The sequence below is a fragment of the Pteronotus mesoamericanus genome, unplaced genomic scaffold, assembly GCF_021234165.1.
Source record: "Pteronotus mesoamericanus isolate MK-2021 breed Mesoamerican mustached bat unplaced genomic scaffold, CSHL_Meso_final scaffold_705, whole genome shotgun sequence".
NCBI lineage: Eukaryota > Metazoa > Chordata > Mammalia > Chiroptera > Mormoopidae > Pteronotus > Pteronotus mesoamericanus.
The window spans coordinates 9715379-9732547 of NW_026555326.1; the positions used below are offsets into that span (position 1 = coordinate 9715379).

General features: G+C 37.0%; 1 protein-coding gene across 1 annotated transcript in view; it reads left to right on the top strand.

Moving 5' to 3' along the window:
- Positions 1 to 15892, top strand: part of SPTA1 (spectrin alpha, erythrocytic 1) — a 161308-nt gene extending 145416 nt beyond the window's left edge. The window contains exons 48-52 of the mRNA XM_054563351.1: positions 2031 to 2218; positions 3465 to 3518; positions 13747 to 13893; positions 14638 to 14782; positions 15707 to 15892. Coding sequence (XP_054419326.1) covers positions 2031 to 2218; positions 3465 to 3518; positions 13747 to 13893; positions 14638 to 14782; positions 15707 to 15832 — 660 coding nt within the window. The 3' untranslated portion in view covers positions 15833 to 15892. The remainder of the gene's footprint in view (positions 1 to 2030; positions 2219 to 3464; positions 3519 to 13746; positions 13894 to 14637; positions 14783 to 15706) is intronic.
- The last annotated feature ends 1277 nt before the right edge of the window (positions 15893 to 17169 follow it).

Sequence of the window (17169 nt, forward strand, 5' to 3'; positions counted from 1 at the left end):
ACATTGCACAGCAATTTTGAGAAAGAAACACAAAGTAGGAAGGATCACAAAACCGGACGTCAAACTCTACTACAAAGCCACTATACTCAAAACAATCTGGTACTGGCACAAGAACAGACCTATAGACCAGTGGAACAGAATAGAAAGCCCAGAAATAAGCCCAGGTCTCTATGGGCATCTAATATTTGACAAAGGGGGCAGAAGCATAAAATGGAGCAATAATAGCCTTTTCAACAAATGGTGTTGGGAGAGCTGGATGGCTACATGCAAAAAATTGAAATTGGATCATCAGCTGACACCATACACAAAAATAAACTCTAGATGTATAAAAGACTTAAATATAAGTTGCAACACCATAAAAGTCCTAGAGGAGACCATTGGCAGGCCACTCTCAGATATCCCACGCAGCAATTTTTTCACTGATATGTCTCCTAAAACAAGGGACATAAAGGAAATAATAAACAAGTGAGACCTCTTCAAAATAAGGAGCTTCTGCACGGCAAAAGAAAACATCATCAAAATCAAAAGGGAGTCAACCGTATGGGAAAATATATTCACTAATGATACATCAGATAGAGGTTTGATCTCCAAGATATATAAAGAACTCACTCAACTCCACTCCAAGAAGACAAATGATCCAATCAAAAAATGGGCAAAGGACCTGAGCAGACGTTTTCCCAAGGAGGAGATACAGAGGGCCCAGAGGCATTTGAAAGGATGCTTGGCATCACTAGCCATCAGAGAAATGCAGATCAAAACCACCATGAGGTACCACCTCACACTGGTCAGAATGGCCATCATAAACAGATCAACAAACAGCAGGTGCTGACGAGGCTGTGGAGAAAAGGGAACCCTAGTCCACTGTTGATGGGAATGCAGACTGGTGCAGCCACTGTGGAAAGCAGTGTGTAATTTCCTGAAAAAGCTGAAAATGAAACTGCCTTTTGATCCAGTGATTCCCCTGCTGGGACTATACCCTAAGAACACCAAAACATCAATACAAAAGAACCTATGCACCCCAATGTTCTTAAATTAATTAATTTTAAAAAGTGAAGAAAAAAGACAAATGCCATGTGACTTCACTTATAAGTTCATTCTAAAGAATGAAACAAACAATCACAACAGAAATAGATTTATAGATACAGAGAACAAAATGATCATTGCCAGCTCGGATGGGAGGGTGGGAACAGGTAAAAAATAGTGAAGGGGCTAAGAAGTACTAACTGGTAGTCACAAAATAGTCATTGGGATGTAAAGTGTAGCATAGAAAATATAGTTAATAATAGTGTAATAACTATGTATGGTACCAGGTGGGTACTAGACATATTGGGGAACCATTTTGTAAATTATATAACTGTCTAACCACTATGTTGTGCTCCTGAAATGAATATAAAATAATATTGGAGGTCAACTATAATTGAAAAATTAATAAAAAATAATAGTGAAAAATACTGATGTCAGAATTGATCTTTTTAGGGCTGCAAGTGTTTGTAATATTTAATGTTGTCTTACCAACCTCCACTATTATAAGCAATTCATGTCTCTTTAGGAGAAATTATCTCCCAGCTGCAAAAGCATGATCCTGATATCAAAAATGGCATATAATGTGCCTGAATGACAGGGACATTTTTTTTGAACTCTACTCAAGCTAACGAAGGAAGTCCAAGAGTAAACACTGCTAAGCATAAGTAGGCCTTATCGTTCGACCACAATTAATAGTGCTGATAGTTCATGATGCAAATTTTCTATGTGTAATATATAACTACTAAGTCTTTGATTTACACATTAGAGATTACTGGAATGACTGAGGCCATATCATTTATCCTTCCCACTATTTTTATAAGTGAGGAATACAGAAGTGATATCATTATTCTGAGTAATTTATGTCTCATGGAGGATAGAGATATTCCTGAATATAATTGAAAAGAAGCAATTAGAGAGAACCCTAACTCATGTGTTTCTTATTTCCGCTTCCATCCCTAAAATTGGAACTGGTGACCTGGATAACTGTCTCTCTTTTCTCTTTCCAGAGGAAGCAAAAGGAGATCCAGGCAATGAAGCGTCAGCTGACCAAGATTCAGGATCTTGGAGAAAACTTAGAAGAGGCTCTCATTCTGGACATCAAATACAGTACCATTGGGTTGGCACAGCAGTGGGACCAACTCTACCAACTTGGGATGCGAATGCAACACAACCTGGAGCAACAGATCCAAGCCAAGTACTGAGAACCTATGTCCAGGGCTGGGGAAGGGTGTGGGTGGTATTAGGTTTTAGGGACTTAACTCCAAGGAGCTAGAGTTTGAAGTACTGGTTAAAAGTACTACTTCAGAGATATTACCTTCACCATGTTTAGAACCAATATCCTCTCTCTTTACTGACCCAGAAAGGACTATTTATTCTATTAGGCAATCAGAGACAATGTTCTTATTGCCCTCAATCTACTCATCATTTAAGAGTTTCTTCACCATTTTATGTAATCTCTTCAGAAAGCATTCCTTTTTGTAAAATTTTCTCTAGAAGAAAATAGTCAAAGCATAGAGCAGAAGAGAGTTCAATTTTTTTCTAAATAGTTTTTTTTAAAAAAAAATCTTTAGTTTTCCATAGCTTTTTGGCAGTATTATTATCTAAAATCTGATTTATTATCTAAATCAGAATTTGGCAAACTTTTTCTGTAGAGAGTTTGATTATAAACATTTTATTTATTTTTTAATTTAATTTTAATTTATTTTTTCAAATACATTTGTCTCTGCCTCCCCCCCACCACTTTCTCTTGCCCCTTCCCTCCCTCCTTCCCTCCCTCAGCTCTTCGCCTTGGGTTTTGTCCATGAGTCCTTGCTATATGTTCCTTGACTTTCCCCTTCCCTTCCTTTTCCCTGCCCCCCTTCCTTCCTTCCCTCTTGTCTCTGTTGATTTCTTTTCCTTTATAAACATTTTAAACTTTTGAGCCATATACACTCTCTTATAACTACTATATTCTGTTGTTGTGGAGAGAAACCAGCTGCTGATAATTCATAAATGAATGAGCATGCACCTGTTCCAAATATTTTATTTACAGACATTAATATTAAATCTTATATAATTTATGCTTAATAAGGCATTCTTCTGTTTTTTTATCATTTTCAACCATGTAAAAATGTAAAGCCTGTGAATAATGCTGCAATGAACACAGTTTCATACAATGCAATACACAGATGATGTATTATAGAAGTGTACACTTGAAACCTAATGTTATTAACAAATGTCAGTCCAATACATTCAATTAAAGAAATGTAACAACCATTCTTAACACATTGGCTGCACAAAAGCTTGTGACAGACTGAATTTGGCCCATGGACCGTAGTTTGACAATCTCTGAAATAGATGACTCAAATAGTATAATGTTCACTAAAATTTCTATTTCACATGGGATAACTTCTGCTTTTCTTTGTTTTATTCCATGAGTTAATTAATATTTTCCTTTTCAGAGACACAATAGGTGTGAGTGAGGAAACACTGAAGGAATTTAGCACAACCTATAAGTGAGTATAATTTCATTGTTGATGGTTCTTGTTTTGCAGAACATTCAGAATAAATTTCCAAATAACATTTTCCTTCAGTGTGGCTTGGTAGGATATTAAATGAAGATCTGGATGTGTTATTTAGCTTTAGTTTGTGTCTTATAATGTGTCCATGGGATTCCTGAATGTTACAAAATATGTTATTTTATTTTTTTATTGTTGTTCAATTACATTTGTCCCCATTTTCCTGCCACTACTTTCCCCTACCCTCCAACTTTGGCTTTGTCCATGGGTCCTTTACACATGTTCCATAATGACCCTTCCCTTTCTTTTCCCCCATAATGTCCCTTCCTCCTCCCCTCTGGTTGCTGGCACTTGGTTTAGTATTTCAATGTTGCTAGTTATTATTTTTCTTGCTTGTTTATTTGGTTGATTAGATTCCATTTATAGGTGAGATCATATGGTATTTGTCTTTCACCCCCTGGCTTATTTCACTTAGAATAATGCTCTCCAGTTCCATCCATGCTGTTGTGAAGTGTAGTAGCTCTTTCTTTCTTTCTGCTGAGTAGTATTCCATTGTGTAAATGTACCATTGTTTTTTAATCCACTCATTTACTGTTGGACACTTAGTTTGATTCCAATACATGGCTATTGTAAATTGTGCTCCTATGAACATTTGGGTGCACAGATTCTCCTGAATTGGAGTTTTGAGATTATTATAGTACAATCCCAGCAGTGGAATTGATGGGTCAAAAGGCACTTCCATTTTTACTTTTTAGAGAAAATTCTAAACTGTTTCCACAGTGGCTCCATCAGTCTGTATTCCCATCAACAGTATAACAGGGTTCCCTTTTCTCCACAACTTCAATAACCCTTGTTCTTTGTTGATTTGTTTATGATAGCCATTCTGACCAGTGTAAATTGGTGTCTCATTGCGGTTTTAATATGCATCTCTCTCATGGCTAGTGCTGCTGAGCATTCTTTCAAATGTCTCTGGGCCCTCTGTATGTCATCTGTGGAAAAGTGTCTGTTCAGGTCCTTTGCCCATTTTTTAATTGGATTGTTTGTCTTCTTGGAGTGGGGTCATATGAGTTCTTCATGTATTTTGGAGATCAAACCTTTGTCTGAGGTATCACTGGCAAATATATTTTCCCATATGGTTTGTTCCCTTTTCATTCTGTTGATGTTTTCTTTAGCCATGCAGAAACATCTTATTTTCAGAAGCCCCATTTGTTTATTATTTCCTTCATGTCCCTTACTCTAAGGGACATATTAGTGAAAATATTGCTGCATGGAATATCTGAGATTTTCCAGCCTATGTTCTCCTAGAGGACTTTTATCGTATTGTGACTTATATTTAACCCTTTTATCCATCTTGAGTTTATTTTTTTTTTGTATGATGTAAGTTGGTCATCAGGTTTCATTTTTTTTGCATATAACTGTCCAGATCTCTCAACACCATCTGTTGAAGAAGTTATTTTTACACGATTTTATACTTCTGCCCCCTTTGTTGAATATTAATTGACCATAGAAACAAGGGTTTATTTCTGAGCTCTCTATTCTCTTCTATTGATCTATGTGTCCATTCTTATGTCAGTGTGAGACTTTTGATTACAATGGTTTTTAATATAGTTTGATGTCAAGTATTGTAATCCCTCCTACTTTGATCTTCTTTCTCAAAATTGCTGTAGTTATTCAGGGTCTTAGATGGTTCCATACAAATTTTTGAAATATTCTGTAATGTGAAGTTTGCCATTGGTGTTTTAGTAGGAATTGTGTGAATCTGTAAATTGCTTTGAGTAGTATGGACATTTTGATTATTTTAATTTTTCCAGTCCATGAATATGGCACATGCTTCCACTTATTTGTGTCTTCCTTAATTTCTTTCTTCAGTGTTGTGTAGCTTTCTGCATACACGTCTCTTACCTCCTTGGTTAAGTTTCTTCTTAGGTACTTTATTTTTCTCCTTGTTATAGCAATAAGATTTTTTCCTGATTTCTGATTCTAATATTTCATTGTTGGTATACAAAAATGCCTTCAATTTCTGAATATTGACTTTGTATCCTGCTGTTTTGCCAAATTCACTTATTAGGTCAAGTAGTTGTTTTTATTTTTTTAATTTATTTTTTTGTTCAAATGTATTTGTCTCCATCTTCCCACCACCACTTTCTTCTTCCCCCCTCTGCCACCTTCAAGTAGTTTTTTTAATGGAATCTATAAGGTTTTCTATGTACCTTATCATGCCATCCACAAAAAGTGATGGTTTTACTTCCTCCTTTCTAATTTGGATGCCTTTTGAAAAGAAATCAACAGAGACAAGAGGGAAGGGGGGGCAGGGGAAGGGAAGGGAAGGGGAAAGTCAAGGGACATATAGCAAGGACTCATGGACAAAACCAAAGGGGAAGATCTGAGGGAGGGAAGGTGGGAGGGGACAAGGGAAAGAGGTGCGGGGGAGGCAGAGACAAATGTATTTTAAAAGTAAATAAATTAAAAAAAATAATAATAATTTGGATGCCTTTTATTTCCTCTTCCTGTCTGATCACTGTGGCTAGGACTTCCAATACAATCTTGCATAGATGTGGTGCAAGCGGACATCCTTGTCTTGTTCCTGATCTTTAGTGGGAAACATTTTAGTATTTGCCCATTGAGTATGATGTTGGCTGTAGGTTTTTCATATATGGCTTATAGTATGTTGATGCATGCCCCCTTTACTCCTGCTTTGCTGAGCGTATTTATCATAAATGGGTGCTGTACTTTATCAATTGCTTTTTCTGCATCTATTCATATAATCTTGTGATTTTTCTCTTTCCTTTTGTTTATGTGATATATTACATTTATTGATTTGTGAATATTGTACCATCCTTGTATCCCTCAGATGAATCCCATTTGATCATGGTTTATGATCTTTTTAATGTATTGCTGGATGTGGTTTGCCAATATTTTGTTAAGGATTTTAGGGTCTTTGTTCACAAGTGATACTGGCCTGTAGTTTTCTTTCTTGGTTGTGTCTATATCTCATTTTGGGTATTGGATGATGCTGGCCTCATAAAAAGAGCCTGAGAATTTACCCTCCTCTTGGATTTTTTGGAATAGTCTGAGAAGGACCGGGGTTAGCTCTTCCTTAAATGTTTTGTGAAATTGTCCTCTGAAACTGTCCGGTCCAGGGCTTTTGTGTACTGGGAGATTTTTTCATTACTGCTTCCATTTCACCAGTTGTTATTGGTCAATTCAAGGTTTCTACTTCTTCCTCATTCAATTTTGGAAGATTATATTTTTCTAGAAACTTGTCCATTTCACCCAAGTTATCAAATTTCTTGGCATATAATTGTTCATAGTAATTTCTTACGATCTTTTGTATTTCTGTAGTATCAGTTTTAATTTCTTCTCTTTCATTTCTGATTTTATTTATTTGGTTCCTCTCTATTTTTTCTGGGAGACTCTTTTTAAAGGCTTGTTAATTTTATCTTTTCAAAGAACCAGCTCCTGAGTTGATCCTTTGAATTGTTCTTTTAGTCTCTGTGTCATTCAATTGTGCTCTGATCTTGACTATTTCCTTCCATCTACTCATTCTGGATTTTGTTTGTTGTTGTCCCTGCAATTCTTGAAGATGTAGTGTTGGGTTGCTTATTTGAAATGTTTCTATTTTCTTAAGTAGACCTGTATTGCTCTGAACTTCCCTCTCAGGACTGCCTTCATTGCTTCCCATTGGTTTTAGACTGCTATGTGTTCATTGCCATTTTTTCCAGAAACTTTTTGATTTCTTCTTTGATCTCATTATTGACTCATTCACTGTTTAATAGCATGCTATTCAGCCTGCATGATGTTCCATCTTTTTTAGTTTTCTCCTTCAGTTTGGTTTCTAGCTTGAAGCCTTTGTAGCCCAAGAAAAAATAGGTTAGAAGTTCAATATTCTTGAATATTTTGAAGCTTCTTTTCTGTCCTATCATGTGATTTATCTTTTAAAATGTTCTGTGTGCATTTGAAAAGAATGTGTTTTTTGCTTCTTCAATGAAATGTTCTATACATATTAGTTAATACCATTTGATCTAATGTGTCATTCACTATCACAATATCCTTGTTGATATTTTGTTTGGAAGATCTATCCACTCCTGACAGTGGAGTGTTAAAATCCCCTACTATCAGTGTGTTGCTGTCTATATCATCCTTGAAGTCTTCCGAGATTTTCCTTATATATTTGGGTGCTCCCGTTTTGGGTGCATATAGATTTACAAATATTGTGTCTTCTTGTTTGATTCTTCCTTAGAGTATTATGAAGTGTCATTCTGTGTCTCTTTTTATGGCCTATGTTTAGAAACCAATTTTGTCTGAAATAAGTATTCCTACCCTGGCTTTTACCTGTCCATTTGCTTGGAATATTCTTTTCCAACACTTTATTGAGTTTGTGCAGATATTTTGTTTTGAGGTGGGTCTCTGGTAGACAGTATATGAGCAGGTCGTGATTTCTGATCTATTTAGCGACTCAGTCTTTTTTTTTGTTTGTTTGTTTGTTTGTTTGTTTTTTCTCTTCCTATTTTATATTTTTTTCAAGTATTTCTTTCTTTCTTTCTTTCTTTTTAAATACATTTGTCTCTGCCTCCCCCCGGCCATTTTCCTTTGCCCCCTCCCTCCTTCCCTCCCTCAGCTCTTCCCCTTTGGTTTTGTCCATTAGTCCTTGCTATATGTTCCTTGACTTGCCCCTTCCCTTCCCTTTCCCTGCCTGCCCCTCCCTCCTTCCCTCTTGTCTCTGTTGATTTCTTTTCCTTTCAGTGTTGCTGGTCATATTTTCCTTGCATCTTTGTATTGTTGGTTAGGTTCCACTTATAGGTGAGATCATATGGTATTTGTCTTTCGCCCCCTGGCTTATTTCGCTTAGCATAATGCTCTCGAGTTCCATCCATGCTGTTGCGAAGTGTAGTAGTTCTTTTTTCCTTTATGCTGCATAGTATTCCATTGTGTAGATGTACCATTACTTTTTGATCCAATCATCGACTGATGGGCATTTAGGTTGGATCCAACACTTGGCTATTGTAAATTGTGCTACCATGAACATTGGGGTGCATAGGTTCTTTTGTATTGGTGTTTTGGGATTCTTAGGGTATAGTCCCAGCAGGGGAATCACTGGATCAAAAGGCAGTTCCATTTGCAGCTTTTTGAGGAAATTCCACACTGCCTTCCACAGTCACTGCACCAGTCTGCATTCCCACCAACAGTGGACTAGGGTTCCCTTTACTCCACAGCCTCGCCAGCCCCTGTTGTTTGTTGATCTGTTTATGATGGCCATTCTGACCAGTGTGAGGTGGTACCTCATGGTGGTTTTGATCTGCATTTCTCTGATGGCTAGTGATGCCAAGCATCCTTTCAAATGCCTCTGGGCCCTCTGTATCTCCTCATTGGAAAAGCATCTGCCCAGGTCCTTTGCCCATTTTTTGATTGGATCATTTGTCTTCTTGGAGTGGAGTCGAGTGAGTTCTTTATATATCTTGGAGATCAAACCTCTATCTGATGTATCATTAACGAATATATTTTCCCATAGGGTTGGCTTCCTTTTGATTTTGCTAATGTTTTCTTTTGCCATGCAGAAGCTTCTTATTTTTATGAGGTCCCACTTGTTTATTCTTTCCTTTATGTCCCTTGCTTTAGGAGACATATCAGTGAAAAAATTGCTGCGTGGGATATCTGAGAGTTTCCTGCCAATGTTCTCCTGTAGGACTTTGATTGTGTTGCGACTTATATTGAGGTCTTTTATACATCTAGAGTTTATTTTTTTGTATGGTGTCAGCTGACGATCCAATTTCAATTTTTTGCATGTAGCCATTCAGCTCTCCCAACACCTTTTGATTGGAACATTTAATCCATTTACATTTAAAGTTATTATTGATAGGCATTTATTCATTTTTTCCCCTGTGCCTGTGGTCCTCTCTCTCATTCTTTATCTTCATCTTCTTAAAGCAGCCCCTGTAGTATATCTTGCAATGCTGGTTTGGTGGAGGTGTATTCCTTTAGCCTTCTTTTGTCTGAGAAACTCTTTATTTTACTTTCTTTTTTTAATTGAGAGCCTTGCTGGGTAACACAGTCTCAGTTGCAGGCCTTTGCTTTTCATTACCTGGAATATTTCTTGCTGTTCCTTTCTGGATGGTATTGTTTATGTTGACAAGTCAGCTGCATGCTGTATTGGGGCTCCCTTGTATGTTACTTTCTGTTTCTCCCTTGCTCCCTTTAGGATTCTCTCTTTGTCTTTGATATTTGCCATTTTATTTTTTCTATCTTTTTTAATTTTTAAATCACATTTATTTTATTATTGTTGTCTCAACTTTTCCCCTTTTGCCTCCTCCACCCATCCCACCTCCACCTCCAGGTCCCACAGTCAGTTTTCACTCTGTTGTTCATGTCCACGGGTCATTCATACATGTTCTTTGTCTAGTCCCTTCCCCTTTTATCCACCATTGTCCTCTTTCCCCCTCCCCTCTGGTCACTTTCAGTCTGCTCCATGTTTCCATGCCTGTGGTTTATTTTGTTCATTAGTTTACTTTTTTGAATAGATTCCCCTTATAGGTGAGATCATATGGTATTCATCTTTCACAAACTGGCTTATTTCACTTAGCATAATATTCTCCAGTTCCATCTATGTTGTCATAAAAGGTAGGAGTTCCATCTTCCTTCCTTCTTTCCTTCCTTCCTTCCTTCCTTCCTTCCTTTCCGTTCTTTTCTTTCTTTCTTTAATGTAGATTGATTTTATTTATTTTTTAAATGTCAAAGTCAATTATAAAATATTTATAAAATTAAATCCATTTAAATTCTCAGCAATTAAAACAACATGACAGCAACACAGACATAATTAAGTAGATCAATGAAAATAATGAGCATTCTAGAAACAAATGTATATATCTAACAATGTATGATGTGATTAAATTGATATTTCAAATTAATGGGTAAAATAAGGCTTATTCAACAAATAAGGTATATGGACCACTATTACTTGAAATAAAACAAATATAGAGCCCTGTTTCATACATTATACAAGAAATATTCAGGTGAGTTAAAAATCAATATGTAGAATCTAAGGAGTTTTAGAAGAAAATACAAAATTATATTTTTCTTGCCCCGAAGTAAAATATTCAAACCCAGAAACTATAAAGTAAAATATTGACAATATGACTATATTAAACATTTAAGACTATACAGTAATATGCATATTTAAAAAGTTAAAGGACAAGTAATAGAATGGGAAAGTATTTGTGACTCATCTAAAAAAGGGTTAATTGTCATTGTTGTTGTTGTTTTTTAGGGAAAATGTTCTACAAACCTTTAATTGATAAACGGATAAAGAATACCAAAAAGTCATTTAAGGTTTTTTAAAAATAATAGAAATAGGCAAGAAATACACAAAAACAAGTTTAGTTTCAACAAATAATAAAGGAACCATTAAAATAACACATCATTGTCAAAATCAGATTAATATGTATTAAAAACATTGGTAATATGAAGTATTGACAACTGTGAAAGGAACTGGGTATTCATAGATTCTTTTTCTTCGTCTTAAAGCAGTCCCTTTAGCATATCTTGCAATGCTGGTTTGGTTGAGCTCTGTTCTTTTCACCTTCTTTTGTCTGAAAAACTACTTATTTCGCCTTCCATTGTAATAGAAAGCCTTGCTGGGTAGAGTAGTTTCAGTTGCAGGTCTTTGCTTTTCATGACTTGGAATAATTCTTGCCACTCCCTTCTGGCTTGCAGTGTTTCTGTTGAGAAGTTAGCTGCTAGCCTTACCAGGGCTCCCGTATATGTTACTACCTGTTTCTCCCTTGCTGCCTTTAGGATTCTCTGTTTGTCTTTTATATTTACCATTTTAATGATGATGTGTCCTGGGGTGAGCCTCATTGGGTTCCTCTTGCATGGGACCCTCTGTGCTTTCTCTCCTTATATGACTTTTTCTCTCCTCAAATGAGGGAAGCTTTCCATCACTACTTTTTCCAAACAAGTTTTCTATCCCTTTCTCCTCTTCTTCTTCTTCTGGTATCCCTATTATATGGATATTATTATGTTTCAGGTTGTCCTGCATTTCTTTAAGTGCCTCTTCATTCTTTTCAAGACTTTTTCATTTTCTTACTCTTTCTGGGAGCTTTTTCCTACCCTGTCCTCCAGTTGCTGATTCAATCCTCTGCTTTGTTGAGCCTGTTTTGATTCCTTCTACTGTGTTCTTCAATTCAGAAAGTGTATTCTTAATTTTCTCTCAGTTCTTGTTGATAGTTTCTATGTCCTTTTCCACGCTGATATAATTTGCAGTAAGTTCCTCATAGTTTCCCTGTAGTTTTTCGTAATTCTCTGTGAGCTCACTGAACTTCCTTAGAACCATTGTTTGGAACTCAATATTTGATAATTTACTTGCTTCTATTTCATTTATTTCTCTTTCTGGGGATTTCTCCTTTCTCTTTTGCTGGGGGGTGTCTTTGTCCACTCATTATTTGTGAGACTCTTCTTTTTGCTTCTGCTTCTTTAATGGATCTGGCTTGACTTCTTGACTTTGTGGTGTGAACTTCCATGGTAGGAAACCTGTGAAATTCAGTGGTGTAGTCTCCATGATCTCCTGAACTTGATGCTTTTGGGGTGCCTTTTATGCCACTTATGTTGTCTCTCTGGAAGTAATGGGGCTTTAATTGTTTGGTTATTCTTTGGTGGGTCATTCCCTCCAGCTGGCTGACTGAGGGTCACTCTACTCACCATTTAGTGTGTGTTTTTGTGCAGGTGTCTCCCTCATTTGTTAATTTAGTCACTCTGCACCCAGTAATCAAGTTTAAGCACCACAGGTCGGGTAGAATCTCTCCTGGTGTCAGGGCTATTGTTTCCTTTCAGGCTGCTCAGAAGGGAGTGGTGCGCCTGAGCATTTATGGCTGCTGCCATATAGGAGATGACAAAGCTCTGGTATCCCAGTGGCTATTCTCTTAGTTCTCTCCCCAAATCCTCTGTCCCCAGTCTCTCCTGAAGAGACTCTGCTGTCTCCCACACCCTTGCCAGGGATCTACTGTCTGCAACTGCCACTCCATACTCAGCACTCAGGCTTTAGCACTACAGGGCCAGGGTAGAGTCCCTCCAGGGAGTGGGGTTATTATTTCCTCTCAAGCTGCTGACACTCAGGGGAGTGGTCTGCCTGAGCAAGATGGCTGCTTCCATATGGGGAATGACCCAGCACCAGTATCCCAGTGGTTATTTTCTCAGTTCTTTTCTCAAAGCATTTGTCTCCAGTCTTTCTTCAGGCATCTCTAGCCCACTCTACCCCCCACCTTTGCCAGAGACCAGGGTAAGTGGCTGCAAATGAAAATTTATGCATTGGCCCCTTAAATGGCTCTTTATATTTTTAGCTGCTCATCTCCGGCAGAGAGAAACCTTGCTGCTTTCACAACTGGCTGTTATCTGTGTACATTTTGAGCTCTGGTACTGTAGGCTGGGGATCCCAGCTTTATGGTTTATACCTCACTCTTCTCAGAGGGATTCCACTGGCCACTTAAATATCCCTCTGGCACTGCTGTCTGTGGGTGCCCAGCCAGCCTTCTCAAGTGTCCACTGCACTCCTTACCAGTCAGGTTGTCCTGAAGCTTATTCTACTGCCTGTCCAAGGTTATAAGGCCCCTCACTTGCTATTGCACAGTTGTTTGTTCCAGGTGATTTCTCTACAGCTTTGTTGTAATTCCAGACTGGTCCTGAGAGCAGGTCAGTGTGACTTCCATTCACTCATCCACCATCTTGCCCTCTCCATTATTTTATATTCAACATTTTATGCTTTTTCCTACCCTCTGTGACAGCATGGGTGGACTTGGAGAACATTTTGCTGAGTATAGTACACCAGTCAGAAAAAGACAAATACCATATGATTTCTTTCATATGTGTAATGTAATGAACAAACTGAACTAACAAGCAAGAGAGAGACCAAATCATAGATAGAGAGCTGGCTGACAGCTCTGGAGAAATGGGTTGCAGGGAAGGGATCAAGCAAAAAAGAGAAAAGGCTAATAGACATGGACAACAGTGTAGTGATTGCAGTGGCATGGGGGTAGAGGAGGAAGGAGGTATAAGGGGAATAAATAGTAATAGAAAAAAACAATGTAAATAAATAAAGTAGAAACACAAGTAGGCTCTCCACTCAATTCTCTGATATTTATTGAACACTTATAAAACCCCAGCTTATGCAACAAAATTTGTTATTTTGTGTTGTAATGTGGTTCTCTATTGAACATGATAAAATGTTTTTATTCTTTAGACACTTTGATGAGAATTTGACAGGGCGCTTGAGTCACAAAGATTTCCGGTCCTGCCTGAGAGGACTCAATTACTACTTGCCCATGGTGGAGGAGGGTGAACCTGAACCAAAGTTTGAGAAATTCCTGGATGTCGTTGATCCAGGGAGGTAGGAGGAAGACCGAGGGCCAGGCTGTACAGGGAATGGGGCTTGGTGGGACAAGCACGGGGAATAAAATGATCTATAAGATGTAAAATTAACTTATTTTGAGAATAGGAAGATACAAACTACAATAAAAGAATTAGGCAGATTTTGCCTTTTCAGGATTAACCCAGAATCTCATGGCACTAACTCCAGCTCAAGCACCAGTTCTATTAACTTGATCAATTCCCAGTTTATGTTTGACATAAATTTCAGTTGGTTCTGAAAATTGAACTTGAGAGAAGAGCCCTTTTATGTGAATAAGATCTTAAGAAAAAGATGATTAACTTGTGGGGGTGAGGTTGTTGTATGCTTATGAGGGCTCAGTAGAATCGTAGAGGAATCACATTATCGTTGAGGACTAATTCTTTCTAATACCAAATAAGAAAGGATACAGAGGTCTTCAACTCAACTTGAAGAGTTTGAGGTACCTAAATACTGGTGCCAATGGGAAATTTCCAAATTCTATAGAATGTGTCATGTTAAACGACCCATGTGGAAACAGAGTCTGAAATTTAGGAAACCGTTTATTTGGCTGTAAGGGCATGAGGAAGAGTATCAAAGAAATCATAATCTTAGAGAGCTGAGTTGAAGGAGACACTAGAAAAATTAATCTTTCTTCTTTCTCTGAGACACTGAGTAGAATGAGAAAGGGACCTGTCTTCTTCCCCATGGTGAAAGGGCACCGTTCCTGATCCATTTATTCCACAGGAAGGGCTATGTCTCCCTGGAGGACTATACATCATTCCTGATTGACAAGGAATCAGAGAACATCAAGTCCAGCAATGAAATAGAAAATGCTTTCCAAGCCTTGGCAGAGGGCAAGGCCTATATTACCAAAGAAGACATGAAGCAGGTCAGATTCCAATTATATCCATTCTTATTATGCTCTTACCATAATATAGATTTTACTCATCTCAAAGGCAGCTACCTTATCCCTCTTTTATTTCAGATATTATCTTTCTGTATATATTATTTGCTTTGATCACTATTTTATGTCATGAATAAAACCTAACATCAATCTCTAATGACTATCAGGGTCAATTCCAAAACTGAAGTTCAGTTTTCAAGAATATCTCTTATCCCATTTATTTAACAACCCAAATTTAGGGAATGGGATAGTGTAGTCAAAGTGGCATGGAACTCTTAAGAGCTGTGTTGAAGAGGCTGTTGGTTTTATGTGGGGGTGGGTGGGGCAGGGGACAGTAGTGGCAGGTAAATGGGAACAAATGCATTTGAACAATAAAAAAAATGTTTAAAAAGTTAAGAAAAAGAAACTTTGAAAAATCCTGAGAAAAGATAATGCTCAGTTTAGTCTCTCAAATGTTTTTATTAATGTTCCTTATGCAGAGATGAAAAATATACCCATCATATTCTTATTAATGCAGTCATATACTTAAGGTTTTGAGATCACCTCTACATTATTTCACTGTGCTAAGTAGCTTAATTAGCTAAATAAAGATGGTCCAAATTTAAAAAAAAGAAATTATGTATTTTTGTAGAAGGTATGTGATATGAACAGCACTAGCTTTTTCTTTTCATTATTTTTAAATCATTAAAGAATATTTTACTATTTATTTTTTATTTTTTATTATTGTTCAAGTACAGTTGTCTCCATTTCCCCACCACCACTCCTCCTGCCCCATCCATCCCCACCTCCCACCCTCAATCCTACCACTCTTACGCTTTTGCATTCTCTGAGTGTAGGAAATACTGGAAGCCCAAAGGAACCAGCTATTTTGAATTCCTATTACTGTATTTTTTTTTTTTTATGTTTCAGGCCCTAACACCAGAACAAGTGTCATTCTGTGCCTCCCATATGCAGCAATACGTGGACCCACGGGGCCGAAGCCACCCTGCTGGCTATGACTATGTTGGATTCACCAATTCCTACTTTGGCAACTGATAAGCAGCTATTACTAGATCATATAAAATCTTGGTGTTGGGAAGTATTGGTGAATTAAAGAGACAGGTGAATGCAGAGGGTGGGGATATAGTAGTGTACATGAGTGTGTGTGTGTGTGTGTATTACATTTATTACAGGACCTTAAAATAAAAGAAAGCAAGCTTGGGAGATATAACACATTAATAGACCTGGAGAGGAGAAGGCCAGGGGCTTACATGGCATGAAACTAGTATCTATTGAGGAGGGTCACATTCTTTATTTTTTTACTTTTAATTAAATTTGTTGGGGGTAATGTTGGTTAATAAAATTATATAAATTTCAAGTATGCAATTCTGTGATACATAATCCATATATTGCATTGTATGTCCTCTACCCAAAGAAAAATATTTTTCCATCATCGTATATTGACCCTCTGTACTTTTTACAAACCCACCACCCCTCATTCATATTGTAACCACCATACTGTTGTTTGTATCAGAGTTTTTTCTCATGTTTTTTCATTTCCTAATTTCAGTATTATATCCCAATATAAATGAATTATATGGTTCTTGACATTTCCTGTCTGATTTATTTCATTTAGATTGATATTCTTAAAATCTAGTCATGTTGCCACAAATGGCAGCATTTTATTTTTCTTATAGAAGATGTGGGGCATAAATAAAATAGAATAATAGTCAAGTTTCCCATTTTTATTGTTGTGTTCTATGTGGATCTTTTGTTTAAATTTTTATTGAATTTATTGGGAGCACAATGATTAATAAAATCATATAGCTTTCAAATGCACAATCCTATAACACATCATCTATATATTGTATTGTGTGTTCACCACCCAAATTCAAGTCTCCTTCCATCATCATTTATCTCCATTTCCCCTTTCTACCTGCCCCTACGACATTTATTTCTAGTAATCACTATACGGTTATCTGTGCCCATGGGTTTTTGTGTCCTTTTGTGTCTCTCAGCTTTTTCACCTACCACCTCAATGCTCCTTGCCTCTAAAAGCTGACTGTTCTTTCTATGTCTTTTTCTATTTTGTTTTTCATTATAGTCTACATGTAAGTGATATCATATAGTATTTGTCTGTGTCTGACTGGCTTATTTCATGTAACATAATATTTTCCAGGTCAATCAATGCTGTCACAAAAGGTAAGATTTCCTTTTTGATTTTATTTTACCTAAGCAGTATTCTATTGTGTAAATGTACCACAGCTTTTTCATCCACTCATCTACTGATGGGGCCCTTGGATGCCTTCTGAATTTTGGCTATTGTAAATAACACTGCAATGAAGATAGTGGTAGTTATTCCTTTATTTATTTTTTTTAATTTTATTTTAATT